At 36.6% G+C, this 16,081-nt stretch overlaps 1 protein-coding gene across 1 annotated transcript in view; it reads right to left on the bottom strand.

Moving 5' to 3' along the window:
• Window positions 1-16,081, bottom strand: part of CDC73 (cell division cycle 73) — a 110,894-nt gene that overhangs the window by 17,403 nt on the left and 77,410 nt on the right. The window contains exons 11-13 of the mRNA XM_005142888.3: window positions 7,872-7,929; window positions 5,119-5,154; window positions 4,580-4,667 (exon numbers count right to left, since the gene is read on the bottom strand). Coding sequence (XP_005142945.1) covers window positions 4,580-4,667; window positions 5,119-5,154; window positions 7,872-7,929 — 182 coding nt within the window. The remainder of the gene's footprint in view (window positions 1-4,579; window positions 4,668-5,118; window positions 5,155-7,871; window positions 7,930-16,081) is intronic.

The raw sequence follows: 16,081 nt of genomic DNA, 5'->3' as shown, positions 1-16,081 counted from the left end.
CGTTAGGTGTACATGTTACAACTATATATATATACACAAATGTCTTACAAAATCTAAGTTGCAACAAATATACCCAACAGATAATCGGGTACCTAAAAGAAAACAATCTTAAACCAGCAACATGTGTCCTCTTTATCATTATATGTATATATTTCATTCTATTCATTATAGCTTTTATGTGTTCCGTTATTTTCTACTTTAAAAGAAAGCATAACGTTAGTGATGAATTAAAGATGCCAAGCATCACGCATATGACAGCTAAACTTCACAAGCAAAACAACTGCAACATACTACAAAGCTAGGAAAAAGGTTACTAAAATCATTGGTATAATTACTAGGCTTCTTTTAGTCCTTGCCAATTGAATTTAATGCCATAATACTAGATGAAGACCATCCTGTTTATTTTACAACAAACATCCTAAAATTTCAGCCACTGATACCCAAAGTGACAATGTGTTGCAGTGCAGTTACTTATGAAAAAAAGAAAATTCAGCATCCTAGACAAAAAAAAACCCTATACTGACAGACAGGAATTCCCAGCTATTACTCTCAGCTTTGATTTTAAACAATTTGATCTCTCATTATAATTCCAGCTAACTTGGTTCCTTATTTAGTTTAAAAAAAAACAGTCAACCAATGAAAATACATTTAAATTGAGGGAATACAAAAGTTGGTTTTATTTATGAAACCCAAATGTTCTTTATTATCACACACTTCAAAGAAATGTGCTGCCCTGGGTATCAGGCATGGGAGAAACAGGCTGGCCTGTAAACAGCCCATGTCACATGTATCAAGGCTTCCATGCAATCCTGGGGCCTTCATTCTCCCAGGGTTCTCCTGCATTTCTTTGCAGTCTCCACTGCAATGGCTCTTACTCTGCCATCTCCAAAAATCCCTTCTTGTGCTGTATCACTGATCCTCTCTGATGGTTAATAAAAGCAATCTGATTACCTCTAGAAATACAAAAATTCAAATCTATGTGCATCTTCCTCAGCCCGGGTAAGGCAGGGAATATTAATTTGGGTGTCTCTTTTCTAAGTGGACAATATTTCCTTATGCCAAAACTGTGTCTTCCAAATATCTACTCTTCCATCAAATTTACCTGAGAGTGGGGAATGGATTAAAGGCAGCAGTGAATTAGAGGCAGAAATTAGGTAAGTTTTCTTTCCCTGGAAAACCCTCACATATCTATCAATCACACTTGACATCAAGACTAGTTCTAAACTCTGCATATCTGAACAGTAAAAACAAACCCTGTAGCCATTCCTACAAAGTACTTCAATAAATTTGCATGAAAACACACACAACCAACCATACCAAAACCTACAGGCCAGGAGCATATTTTTTAGAACAATGCTAGAACTGCTATGGCTGAATTAACATCTTGCTCTTCTGCTATTGCACTTCTCATTCATTAACACACCTTTTTTCACTGTGCCTTTTGTACCTAACTACACCAGTGTCCTCCTTTGAACCCTTAAACTTAATTTTTTTCTGGATCATTTTTTTCTTTGCACTCTATCAGACTCCTCTTGGGGCAGGTCTTGAGAAGTGTAACTCTGCCCCAGTGAAGCTGAAAACACTGCAGGCCTCTTAGCACAGAGATACTTTGACATGAGATATAGGTGCTTTATTCCATTATAACTATTCCTACATCAAAAAGTCACAAATTACATAGATGCAAAATCCAGGGCTTGTAATTGTGAAGGTTTTGTACTTAAGCATAAAATCCCATGTAATAAAGCAACATCCTCCATAGAATCATAGAACAGTTAGGGTTGGAAAGGACCTTAAGATTACCTAGTTCCAACCACCCTGCCATGGACAGGGACACCTCACACTAAACCATGTCACCCAAGGCTCAGTCCAACCTGGCCTTGAACAACGCCAGGGATGGAGCATTCACAACTTCCTTAGGAAACACATTCCAGTGCCTCAACACCCTAACAGCAAACAGCTTCATCCTTATATCTGATCTAAACTTCCCCTGTTCAAGTTTTAACCAATTACCCCATGTCCTATCACTACAGTTCCTAACAGAGAGTTACTCCCCAGCATCCCTGTAGGCCCCCTTCAGATACTGGAAGGCTGCTATGAGGTCTCCACGCAGCATTCTCTTCTCCAGGCTGAACAGCTCCAACTTTCTCAGCCTGTCTTCATATGGGAGGTGCTCCAGTCCCCTGATCATCCTCGTGGCCCTCCTCTGGACTTGTTCCAACAGTTCCATGTCCTTTTTATGTTGAGGACACCAGAACTGCACACAGTACTCCAAGTGAGGTCTCATGAGAGCAGAAGGGCAGGATCACCTCCTTCGACCTGCTGGTCAAGCTCCTTTTGATGCAGCTCAGAATACGGTTGGCTTTCTGGGCTGTAAGTGCACACTGAAGCCGGCTCATGTTCATTTTCTCATTGATCAACACCCCCAAGTCCTTCTCTGCAGGGCTGCACTGAATTTCCTTATTGCCCAACCTGTAGCTGTGCCTGGGATTGCTCCGACCCAGGTGTAGGACCTTTTACTTGGCATGGTTAAACTTCATGAGGTTGGCATCAGCCCACCTCACAAGTGTGTCAAGGTCCCTCTGAATGGCATTCCTTCCCTCTAGCGTATCAACAGAACCACACAGCTTGGTGTCATCGGCAAACTTGCTGAGGGTGCACTCAATCCATGACGATCACAGTGACAAAGATATTGAACAAGACCAGTCCCAATACCTATGCCTGAGGGACACCATTCGTTACTGGTCTCCAGCTGGACAATAACCACAACTGTAGTTGTGGGAGTGTGGGATCCAGCCAGTTCTTTATCAGCAGAATGGTCCACCTAACAAATTGATGCCTCTCCAGTTTAGAGACAAGGATGTCATGAAGGATAGTGTTGAACACTTCACACAAGTCCAGGTAGATGACATCAACTGCTCTATCCACGTCCATCAGTTCCGTAGCCCCATCATAAAAGGCCACCAAATTGGTCAGGCAGGATTTCCCATTAGGGAAGCCATGCTGGCTGTCACCAAGCACCTTGTTGTTTTTCATGTGCCTTAGCATGCCTTCCAGGAGAATCTGCTCAAAGGTTTTGCCAGGCACAGAGGTGAGACTGACTGGGCTGTAGTTCCCTGGGTCATCCATTTTTCCCTTCTTGAAAATAATGGGGGCTATATTTCCCTTTTTCCAGTTCTTGGGAACTTCACCTGACTGCCATGATTTTTCAAATATGATGGCCAGTGGCTTTGCAACTTCATTTGCCAGCTCCTTCAAGACTCATGGATCGATTTCATTACATCCCATGGGCTCGTGCATGTTCAGGTTCTTAAGATGGTAGTGAACCAGATCCTCTCCTACAATGGACCTAAGGTCTTCATTCTCCAGTCCCTGCATCTGCCTTCCATCAATAGAATTACGTCAGTCCAGTAACTGCTTGCACATTGAACTATAATGTTAAGAGCCAGCCTTCCATTAAATCTTTCAGAAGAGGCACTAAAAGTCCAGTATGCTTACTGAATTCCTTGATGATACAGCAGCAATCTAGGAATTACAAATAGCTGGAGCTCAGAAGACAGTGGTATCTTGCAGCATAGTTTTAAAGAATTCTAGGGCAACTCAGTGAAAGCTGTAGCACCACTTTTTAAGGACAGCCTCTTTTTTGGGGGAAAAAAAACCCAAATGTGTATGGCCTCATAAAGGAAAAGCAAAATGCTGAAGGTGAAATAAGGAGCTTCCCTTTTTCTTAACATACCATTGCAGACAGTTTGTAAAGTGCATCTCTGTGAAAATGAGTCCTGTTTCAGGAAAATTAACTGGTAATAAATGACAGGCAACTCTAAAAACCATCATCTGCTGGACAAACAGAAATATTTTTTGGGCAGTGTGGTGGGTGTTGTTTGTTTTTACCATAATAGTGAATTCTGTCTTACCATGAAGTAATTTGCAATGTTGATGGCATTCAGCCATAATGAAGTAAATCTTACAAACATGTATGTGATGCAACAAGCAAATTTTAGCAACTTGTTAATATTTCCCTGAATGAATTTACATGAATACTTGATGGCAATGCTTTATTCTTATTTTTGTTGCATACAAGCTAAAAAAAAATCCTTTATTTACACAACCAGCTGACCTACACAGCTGATACTGACATTTATCTAAAACAGAGGCCAGCCTCTGGTTGTCTTTATATAAACTGTGGTCATTTCCCAAAATCTTTTCTGAGCTCCACAGGAGACTGTCCTTGCTCATCTTCTCTGAAGTCTTCTTCCATTGTAAGGGTTTGACGACTGGTGTGTGCATAAATATTACATAAAAGCAAAGCACTATGGACATTATAAATGGTACTGTAAGACTTTCTTCTCAATCTGCCCACTTGGCTCATAAGTCACAACTGTGCAAAACCTCTGAAAATAATTTTTTGTTTTTTTTTTTTTTTTCCTACTATTTAAGAGGCTTTAATTAGTTCTATCCTTTACTAGGTTGTCAGGAGACAACAGATACAGATACTCCCTCCTGCTTAATTACTAATTTGGTACTAGTATAACTTTATATCTGCAAACAGCTTTTATAAAGTATATTCTTATCAGCTACTTACTTCAGATCTTGCAGAAGGTCCTTGGCATTAAGCATCGTTATTAAAGAGGTCGTGGCTGCTGGAATAATGATTATAGGAGTTCGCGATCCTGCAGACATAACAGAGTTACATTTGGCTTGTTTTTGTGTAGGGTTTTTTTATTGTTTTGTGTGTGTGTTTTGGGGTTTTGACCATTTTTTTGTGGTTTTGCTCACTGGTATCTCATCCTGCGCCCCTCTCTCTTGTTTTTGGTGTTTTTTTTTTCATTAAAGGAACTTTACATAAAAAATAACTCACCTGTTTAACAGATCAAAATAATGGAAAAATAATAATGAAAAATTGTACTATATATTTTCAAACCATAAGGTTTTCATCAACCAAAAAAATTGCTGACCTCTATCAGGAGTCTATAAATGTGGGTAGGACCCATATTTAGCGAAACAGAAGACTGTCTGCATCCTACAGCTTGTTTATATTGCGGCTTGTGGTTCCAAGCAAGAAATAGAAGGGGTACAATTCACATGAAAATGAAAAGGATCATTTAATTAAAATCGACGTACCTTTTTTCTGGTTTGGAGGTGGTCTTGCTTGAGAAACTGAGAGAAAAACAGAAAAGACAGCAGAATGATTAATACGAATGGCATTGTAAGGTAAAACTCAAATGTTTTTAGTTGCAGGAGTGAAGAAAGTCACACTACTGTCATTAGATCATTTTCACAGAGAACAGCTTTTGACCATCTGAAACCTGTTATGACAATTGACTCAATCTATCCTAATTTTACTCTGAAACTAGTCATCCCTCTCCAACTTCCTCAAAAAGTCAGGGCACTACAACACTGACAAAAATTGCAGCAATATTAAAAAAAAAACCCTGCTTGTAGATCTTAAGCTCAGTAGTGCTGAACCAACAGGAAGACTGTTTCACAACAAACTAATCTTTACAGACTTTCAGGTTTTCATTAGTAGTTATTATTGCACATGACATCTGCAGGATTCAGTGATCCATAACACATACAGAATTTGCAACGATCAAAAGCTGATTGTTGAACTCCCCAGGAAAACCTCAAACCACCAAGCAAAATCACACAAACAATACAGGCCAGATAAAACCCACTGAATTCTCCCGTCACCCTGCCAATAAAACGTTCCCACTTCAGTCTTCCAAGTTGTGACCTCCTCAATACAAGAGATAATTCAGTCCCAAGCTGAAACAGCCATCTATTTTTCTTCACTTCAGCACTATTACCGAATATCCTGGCTTCCTCCAAAGAAGCATTTTACAGTTAAGTTTTCAGGAGTCCTAACTTGAGAATTTTCGTGCTGGATAATTATTATCATACCTGTTTACCCTAATTCACACACAAAAAAAAAATCACAAAATGGTGAGTAGTAGGATGATTGGTGCAGACTAACTCCAGTCTCAACTGCTACTATGCATGACAAATTTAATTAATTGACTTCCAATTTCGTAGCACCAACTTGCTCATGTTTATTTATGACCAACTGTTTCTGAAACTTCCTAGAACACTATAAATATTCAAAACACATAGTTGCCATTGTTGAAATATTGAGACCATATCCTTAATTATCTTTTCCTGACACTGTCAAATGCACAGATAGAATTGGCAACCCTATATTGAACTACACAAACTTATCTACTCAATGACATTTCTATTTTTTTTTAATCTAGGTACCTCCTTGATCAAAAGAAGTTTCTGAAATACATGGACAGCATTAGCTGCCCTAAGGAGGAATAGAGGGAGGAGGGGAAAAGCATCTGGAGGAAATCTGACTGCTTTGTACTTGGACAATGCAGAAAGGTGCAGAAAAAATAATCTTAAAATGAAATCACGTCTTGGATATTTTTTCACATCAGTATCTACAACTGTTCTGTCCAATTCAAGTCATGCTTCTGATGTGCAAAGCAGCCTTTCTTAAACTGTAGTTTTAGAAGTTTCAAACCCAATTTTTCTCTGAGTGAATGAAACAGTATATACTTTTTGCAGACTATACTTCATTATTCTCTCTTCAACTTACAATATAGAGGCAAGATAATGGATTAGACTGGCCTTACTGAAGGACAGTATCAGCATAACCTATATAGTTTACGTATTTCTGTCAGTTAATGCCCATGAAGTCACAGCTAGCAGTAGGAACCTGTGATAAGTCAGTCAGATTTCTATCTTTGCCACTTCTACCCTTTTCATACTGCTGTCTGTCAACTTCCATTTGCATGATTATGCTTAATGGGGCTAGTAAGATAAGTATGACAGGCAGTGTGACCTTTCTAGTACCAAAATAACCAAACAGAAGAATCTGTGCACAATAATATTTAGGTATGCTGAAAGTATGCAATATTAGCATAGATTTTTTGGGAAGAATAATTTTTGCAACACTAAGTCTTAAATTAAGTCCTACTAATAAATCTCAGGCAACACCCTGAAAGCATTTAGTAGTCCTAACAAGAATATGGAGTACTCCAGCAGTATTTTTATGAAAAGTATATCCACTTTAAAAGGCAGCTTTGTTCCCAAAAAACCCAAAATGTCCCCTTTCCAATACCTTCATAACATCATCTTGTTCTTAAATAACACCCTTCATTTGAGACTTTCTTCCACCCAACCAGAAACTCTCATAGTATGTTAACTAAGTGCAGATATGCACACAGCTGTTTTGAAACATGAATCCTCTCATATACTGTCTGTACTCTTACAGCCTTCAAAAAACTCTAAGGCTTTCTCATCATACTATCTTTGAATCTCAATTTGAGATTCCATCTGACATATAAAACCGACTCGGTAGCTAAAGTTTTCCAACTGGGAATTAAAAAGCCAGCTGAGGATTCTGGCCACATAATGAATACCTTATGTGCCAAGAAGTGTGAAGAAGTAATGATAATGCATATGGAGAAAGAGTTATTTCTGATACATTAATAATAGAATAACTTACTTCTTTTTGAGATCAGGTTTTCTATTTAGGCTGTTTCTCATTGGAGTATTAGAACCAGCTCTTATTATATATTTAAGCTGGCATTTGTGAACTACCAAGCTGATAATCAAGTCCCTCACTTTTTAATTTCACTAGCACATCCTTTCAATGTGCTAATCAGGCAACACATTGAAAAGAATGAACCCAAGCACCACAGTATAACATGAACCAAACAATTATGTGTTATTTCCAATACATATGCACTTAAAGACCACAAATAGACTATTCTCACTTCAGTCTTCAGCTAACTCAAGTTTTAAACAGCACTTCTTTGAAACTCACATTTACTTGGAATAGAAGCACAAATGACAGTAGAACTCCTTACCTGGTCGTGGTACAGGCTGTGCTGCTGGCGTTTGTGTTTTGCGAGCAGAAGCACCTTCCTTTGAAAAGACAGAAGAGGTAACATTAACAGCTGACTTTCTTGACAGGTACATGGATTTTTTCAATGAACAAATTGCTACAGAGGGCATCATGAAAGTGAGGGCAATAGGTTTCCATTAAATACAAAAAAAAAAAAACCAGCCCAGTAAAAATATACACAACTGTACAGTTCCAACTTCAGACTTGGGGATAACAGACAATCTTATAAGGGTTTATATGTTTATATTTCAACCATCAAATGCCATTCAGAAACTTCTTCTACATTCAAATAAACCCTTCCTATTTACAGTATTGTTTCATTTTACCTATGATAACTTTCACCAAGGGTTAGTAATGTCAATATAGGCAACGGGCTAAAGTAATTTCAAAACAAGATCTGTTTATACTCTGGATGGAAAACTAGGACTAAGAAATTGCAATGCACTCCTCTCAGAGTTTTGATAAACAGAAATAGCCCACTTGTGATAATTAGTTCTACTCATGCCTTATCCAATTATCTTAATGTAACAAACAAAAGACCTGCACAACTATTTATTCTGGTTAACTCTGCAGAGTCAACACACCAAGTAAGAGAACAGTGAAGTCACATGTATGGTTCCAGAGCAACAGTGAATTCCTGCAAGAACAAATTCTGTTCTCAGCTACTGCTGTGAAACCTCACTGAACAAAACACATATTACTAACACTGTATGAAAGCTTGCTATATATTCCAGCCATTTCAATTTGCAAGGCTGACAGAAAACCTTTGAAACCATGAATTTTAGCTGAAAATTACTTAAATGCTATGGGAGGCATATACTACAACTGTGAGAAAACTGGAAAAGCCAGAGATCCCACTCTGGGAAAAACCTGTTGGAAAGTACTCCAATATAGCATTACCACATTTGTGTGTCCATTCAAAAACAACAGTACGTTTTGTAATTCAAATAAAAAAGCTAATCAGCAGGGCACTACATCCAAGTAGCATCGAGTTCCATGATTTAAATAACACTGAACAAACTGCTTCTAACTTTCCACCATGAAAGTTAGACTTGTTTTTATCTCAAGAACTGTGAAGTACAATTAGAAGATCACTTGACAAATGCTTAGAAAACACAAACTTACCCAGAACCTTTATTCCCTGAGCTTTAGTCAAATCCACCCGTGATTAGTTACTACAGACCAGAGCTGACATTTGGTAAAGCACGCAGCTGTTCCAGTCAGCAACCTCCAACTGACAGTATAAGGATTTAACCCTGCATTGCAAGAAATGCATTAATTCCAAAGTCTGCTGTACTCTTTTCTCATTATTAAAATGCTAACAACTATGTAGGGCACTTGAGTCGGTAACTAATTTTAAGACTTACTTTTTCAGGCATCTGAGAAAAGGCATTTTTGCCAATGTCCTTTGACAATAATTATTCAGAAAATGATAAAAATCAAATGCCACACTAAAAGAAAAGCAGGAAAGGCTGACTACTTCTGAGAGAAACCTTGCAGCTCAGAAACAGCAGTTTTTTTTAAACACTGCCTTTTTACCAAGAAAATTGAAACAAAACATTTTGCACCTGTTTCTATAGAAAAATGTAATTTTCTGTGTGAAAAGACTGTTCCTATGGTGCACTAATTACACTTTTGTAAGAAATATCAAGAATTCCCACGATATTTCCCTAAGTTCACAGCACCTCATGAAATGGAAAGAAGAACATCAAGCTAAAGAAATGTCAATTTCTGAGATGCTGTTTCAATTTTCTAAATACAATCCAATTTACTTTGATACTTAACTATGAATGTCTGCAGTCCCACATGTCACACGTTTCCTTCCCTACAGAATCAGTAATGCAAGTTTTCTGCTTCCCTTTCCACTTATTCTGTGCCTCCAGTGTCTTGAATAGACCCTGCAGGTGCTACAGCAGATGCAATGAAGGGCGGGAGTCAGGAACTGCTTCAGACATTCTAGAGTTTTTGGAAATTGTTGGAAATAATTGTAACCAAATTATAACCTAATCCTTGCTCTGGTTTCCACTTGTGCTTAGGACTTCCCTCTTCACCAAAATGTCCATAAAACACCATAATATACATACAATGTAGCCTAACAACATAACTCAAATTATCTATCTGGGACTTGTTCATCCTTTCCTCTGAAATGTCTTCTCTACAATGATTAATGAGAAACTTAGTGCAGAAGTCTCAAACAAAATGGCTTTGAGAACACTGCAACTGAAACAAACAAACAAACCCAAAATAACAACAGCACATTAAAAGAAAGAAAATAAAAAAAACACATGTCAATATCTGATTAATGGTAGGAAATAAAATCATTAAAATGAGTAGATACAAAACATAGCCACCACTTCCATGTTTATGACCTTTTGATTTGTACTAACAATTACTGCAAATCAATAAATGGAGGTCACAGCTTTAAATGTTGTAAATCACTGCTTTAGATGGTAATAATTTCAAGATCAACCTCTGCTCAGAGCTCCTGATATCCTGGCATCTTAGCACAGAAGTTCAATTGTCACCTAACTGAAGGCGTAACATCAATACTTTGTAACTGATCCACAACTTTTCTCCCTTTATGGCTACCAGAAATCTAATCACCACCTCCTATTACATAAAAGCTGCAGATAATGTAGCAAAAGAAACTGATCTATATTTTGACCCCACATTTTTTTAATTATTTGTAAGGAGAAAAGTATACCATCAAGATAAGGAAAAAACAGGAGTGCAGAGCAGTGATGGTTGACAAGATACACAAAGTGGAGAAGAAAACCTGCTTTCAGTAGCAGTCATTAGCAGGATACTTTTCCTAACATTTCACATTGTCTTGAAAATAAAAGATGCTACCTTAAGACAAGCATTAACACTTTTCAAAATCATTTGGTAGACTTACAAGTTTTACCTATGACAATGCACAGATTTATGACACAGCTCTGTTTGCAAAGCAGGTATAACCACAGACAACTGTTACGATTTCTCACAGGGAAAGAAAATTGAAAGAGTAAACTTCATGATCAGTTCATTCAGCTACACAAGGTGCTGCTGGTGTGCTCTCAATTAGAGCACAGTAAGACACTTCAAACCTTCCGATGAGAAGTTTTTAGTGGAAGAATTACTCTTAAATAACTAACACACTGCAAATTCAAACTCCAGTTATAGGAGTTTTTGTTTGTGCAGCTGTACCCTAAGCATCAGAAGCAGCAGAAATCATTTTTTAGCTATTTAAAGAACATTCATTTCCTCAAAGTTTCTGAACACTTAACAGTTTCACTCGATGACACACCTAATTCTTATGCATAAGCTGTCTGAGACTGTTAAGGAGCATATGATGAATATTCATAAGCTGAAACTAATTTAGTAACAAACCCATGCAATTTGAAAAATACAAATTTTTAAGACAACCACTTAACATCGTATTTTAATGAAAAACATACTACTTGGGTTGGTTGTACTAATTTACCATAGGAAGTTATAGTTTACTTATGATTTACATTAAATACATGAGTATTTAACCATTCAGAAGCAATAATCTGACATAGAATGAAATCAGAAAAAGATACCTAAAGCTTCACACTTTCCTGAATTTAATTGCATCATTCACAGATACACCACTGTATATTCTTTTCAGTTGAATACATTCAATGTCAGTACTAATGTTTCCTTTCATATTAGATACTTGGAAAATAAATGGTTTTTATTTTAGTGTATGCTTTCTGCTATTCAGCACTGTCCTACCTAAACTCCTACAACCACTGGGTTTGTAAGCCAATGCATAAATAGAAAATAGGTTAGTACATGTGAAAAAAGTCCAGATTCCCTCTTACAGTCAAATAAGTAAAAGAGCCTCACACACCGAAGGACAACTGACTTAAGACTATTATTGTACACTCTGGTAATTAAGCTTCTGGCACCTTCTTTTCTTCCTTACACCTTCATACAATTTGTATGTTTGTCTTAAAAATTCAGACACTACTATGCGCTCTGATAAGTGTTGTGAATATAAACTATGTTTACAATAATAAGAAGCTTTAGGTCTTAAAGTCTCTTAAATTTGTACATATTGTATACACCTTATTTGACACCTTCTCTTTCACATGTGCATTCCTTTTCCCTTCTCTGCTTCTACATTATACAGGCACCTAAGAGAAACTAAACTATGGTCAATCTATACTTCTATACTTATATTTAGTTACTCAAGAGTGGGTAGGGGGTTTGTTTTTCTTTTTAACAGCTTCTAAAACCTTCTGCAGTGTTTGTTGACATTTTTAATCAAGAAATAAATAACTCCTTGTGTTAATTTGAAAAAAAAATCATAAATTACCAATATTCATCTCGTACCAGGACCCTATTAGTCTGTATTTTTGACACCTAGTACTTAAGTCTAAATGAACATTAACATCCACAATTAAGTTACTTACACTCATTTTTCAAACAGAGTAAGAAATTCCCTGAACAAAACTCAGGTACTTTTTTTGGAAATGAGCCCTCCTGTCTTAAGGAATGAAAAGTGTTATACTGTAGAATATTCACTTGGAGGCACATTACACATATCCCCAAGTTAATTTACTCTCTTGAAGAGCAAAAAACCCAAAACCAAAACAACCCACAATTCAAAGTTTCTTATTGTGGCTTTGCAAAGTACAAATAACTTAAGGAAAAAAACTATTTCACTGCACACACACAATCCTGAACAGTTTCTATGAAGATATCCATAGCAGTCTAATATTTTGACCTTTAAAAAAATGTTAGTAGCAATGGGCAGAATTGACAAGTGGATGCCATCTCATGGCTTTAACTTGTGGCAAATTCATTTTTACCTTGTTCCTTTGTAACAATTTAAATTACTACAGGATGTTTATATAAAAATCTAAAAAATATCAGGTAACTTGCATGGTCCTGCACAGAAGCAGCGTGAGTAAAAAATAACATTTGATTCTGCAAGAAGTGTTAGCCACTGCTTGTGTTTACAACATAAAGCAACTTTCAGCTTCACCATCCATGGTGGAAGATAGTTCAGCCAAGACTGTTCTGCTCATAAGCACAAATGTAGTGAAACTGCAACACAGTGATCGCACATGAACCTCTGAGAATTCTGAAGTCAGCATAAAGAACTATAGCAAAATCTAAACTAGAGAACAGTATATTTCTAGAAATTAAATCTTGTATACATAAATTTATGACAAACAGCCAAAACAATGGGATGACTTCAAAAGCAGGTATCTAACAACTGGTTCAGGTGGCCTACTTTAAGCCCAATAGAAACATGTATCTATTTCATATAAATTGATTAAATTCTGAAAACATAAGGCTTTGTTCTAAACAATTTAAAGCCATTAAAAGTCAGGGGGGCAGGGGCAAAATCTTCCACAGGACCATGCTAAAAAAAAATAAAATTAAAAAAAAAATCAACAGAATTGCTGCTCCTTTGCAGTCTTCCTAATAATTCTCTTTTTTTCATATCAAGAAGATTTAGTAAAATTTTCAGTTTAACGTGTATTTCACATCATTGTATTTACACATGAAGCTGGTATAGCTTATTTGCATACTTATATGCACAGAAATCTGCTTATGCAGTCCCCAAGACAGATATTTAAATAATAAATTGCAAGATTTTGACTGCTTTTTAATTTTAAACTATATTGTAAAAATTAGGGTTTGATAACAATATATTAACTATTGTGCAAATACAGCCAATATCAGTCACTTTAACTTCCATTGCTTGTAATATTAACAAAAAGATCATTTGACGTGTTTACACTGTTTCAGCTTCTCTGTAGTCTAGAAAAAAAAAAGTGGGACTTAAAGCTGAATAAAAGATACTTTTATAGAATTAATTTTAAAAGCGGAAAAGTTTACCATTATTTATCAAAGGCTTCTGATACCAACTGCTTAAGGATAAAAACACCACAGCTTTGCTACTTTGACAACTAAAAAAATTGATGTGACAAGACAAAAGGGGTTAGTAAAAATTACATCAATCATATTTATTTCAAAATACAAACCTGCTTATACTGAAGATTGTGTCTTATGAAACCTAGTTTGAAGAAAAATACCAATAGAAGACTGCCAATCCTCAAATTCAGTTGCAAGAAAGAAAACTTGACGCCCATATTATATAGATAAGGCAAATTTCATCATAGTTTTCAAAATACTCATACATGTAGTACATCTAACAAATTTTGCAAGTGTAAGGAAATCAGATGCAGACAGTCTCTTCTGAATGGATACAACATTACAATGATAGAGAAGAGAGAGAAAGGAGAAGTAATGGAAAATGGCAGAAATATACTGATGTCATCCAGGGACTAAATGAAACTTAGAAGAACTAATACTTGTTATTCTGCAGTTTTCAAACTAAACTTTTGTTTACAAATCTCACCCTTAATTAAACCACCATAGAATCAAAACTGTCAAGAATACTCAAATTCTGGAACACTTACATTGTAAAGCATAACAAAGAACAGGATTGATGTTTTTTTTTCAGTAGCAGGTTAGGGCTGTTGATCAGTGTCATTGAAAGATGTGAAAAATACTCACTGTAATTTCCTCTACAAACCTCATATTCTGTGGGGGTTTTTTTTCTGGTGAAAAACCATTTCATATGAGTGATTACTACTTGCAATTACACTTAATATTGGACTAGAGATGCGTGAACACATGTAGTAGAAAGCTGGAGGCTAAAACATTAGCAAACTACTGAGTTCATGGTGATGCAAATTCCAGTTCTACCGAACTGATATGGCAAAAGACGAATTGATATGGCAAAATCCTTTTAGCCTCAAGCTGTGTGTCGGAAGTCTTACTGATTGCCAAATAATATGAGTGAGGCTGTCTCAGATAATTAACCCAAAGGGAAAGAACTTGAAGCAAAAATAATGTTTTAGTGATACCTGCTTTTGTCTTTTCACTCAGTTCAAGGGCATGAGTAATCTGAATAACTATAGGTAGGTATATTATATGCAGGGCTTTATTTTTAGAACAAACAAAATATCTGGAGTTCTGTCAGGACTGAGAGGTGGGTTTTGATGAAAGCAGCTTATCATCAGGAAGATGGAAGTGTGTGCATGTTTAATCTGGCGTTCTCACCAACATTCCTTTTCAGCTCAAAATTGCTATTTCTATAGAAATGGTTTCAAACTACATGGGTGATGTAAACTCAAGATGAAGATCTTAATTTTACTGTTATTCTGTGCAAGGATAAAGATGGGAGGAGCTCTAGCTCCTCCCTGAAGACTGCTCAGGAATGTTTCGAAATCTTAGCTTTGGAGGTAATATTCAGTTTTAAAGCATATCAGTAATTGTTACTCACTTGCAGGAAAACACTACTGACATGCAAACTCTACACATACTTAGAAAAGCACTGAGTTTTCTACAGATCCTGCTTTGGAAACCATATTCATGGCAGAAATCACATGTACATTAACAAACATGTCACTCAACATAGAGCAATTGGAAGATCCCACTTAGACCAGCATTCAGTGAGCAATTTGGACTCAGAGAAAAAGGCTTAAAAGATCTCGGAAAGGTTCCTTTGCAGCTTCTGGAAAGACATGTAAAATGCTTTGTGTGACAAGAATATTTTTAAAGGCTCTGCAAGTGCCTACATGAATACAGATGGATCCTTAAACTCAGCACAACAATTTTTCCAAAAAAAATCAAACCACGACCCAGCAATTGATTAACTTTATGTGATGCTGCTCAACATCTCAATGCAACAGAAACTGATGAGGCTCTTTCCAGACTCCCCTTGGTTATACTGAATCCTGTTACTAGAACACGAGGTACTGTAATATTAGAATTCTAACACATAGGATGTTATTCAAGACCTTATGGGTTTTTTGTGATTGCTTGTTTAACAAATTATCCAGCACCGCATTTTCCCAGTTGTACTTCACCCTGATGTGATCTTCTCCTTTCTGTTCACTGAAAAGAAGTTTAACATTATTCTTCCATACCTTCCATCCCAGCACTATGGTTATATATTACACTATGTTACAAGAAAACGTCATTATCATGGGTGGTCATGGCCAGAGAGATGAAAGCAATTTTCCAGGTACTCACCGTGAAAGACTTAAAATATCACAAGAAAATCCTGAAACTATATTCCTCGGGAAGGCAATGCACAAAGCTGAACAATGGAGTGATGATCACTAAAGTTGTTTGTGTTGC

Source organism: Melopsittacus undulatus, chromosome 6 (genome assembly GCF_012275295.1).
Source record: "Melopsittacus undulatus isolate bMelUnd1 chromosome 6, bMelUnd1.mat.Z, whole genome shotgun sequence".
Lineage (NCBI taxonomy): Eukaryota > Metazoa > Chordata > Aves > Psittaciformes > Psittaculidae > Melopsittacus > Melopsittacus undulatus.
The sequence above is the reverse complement of the archived record's forward strand: the minus strand, read 5'-3'. Positions and strand labels throughout refer to the sequence as shown.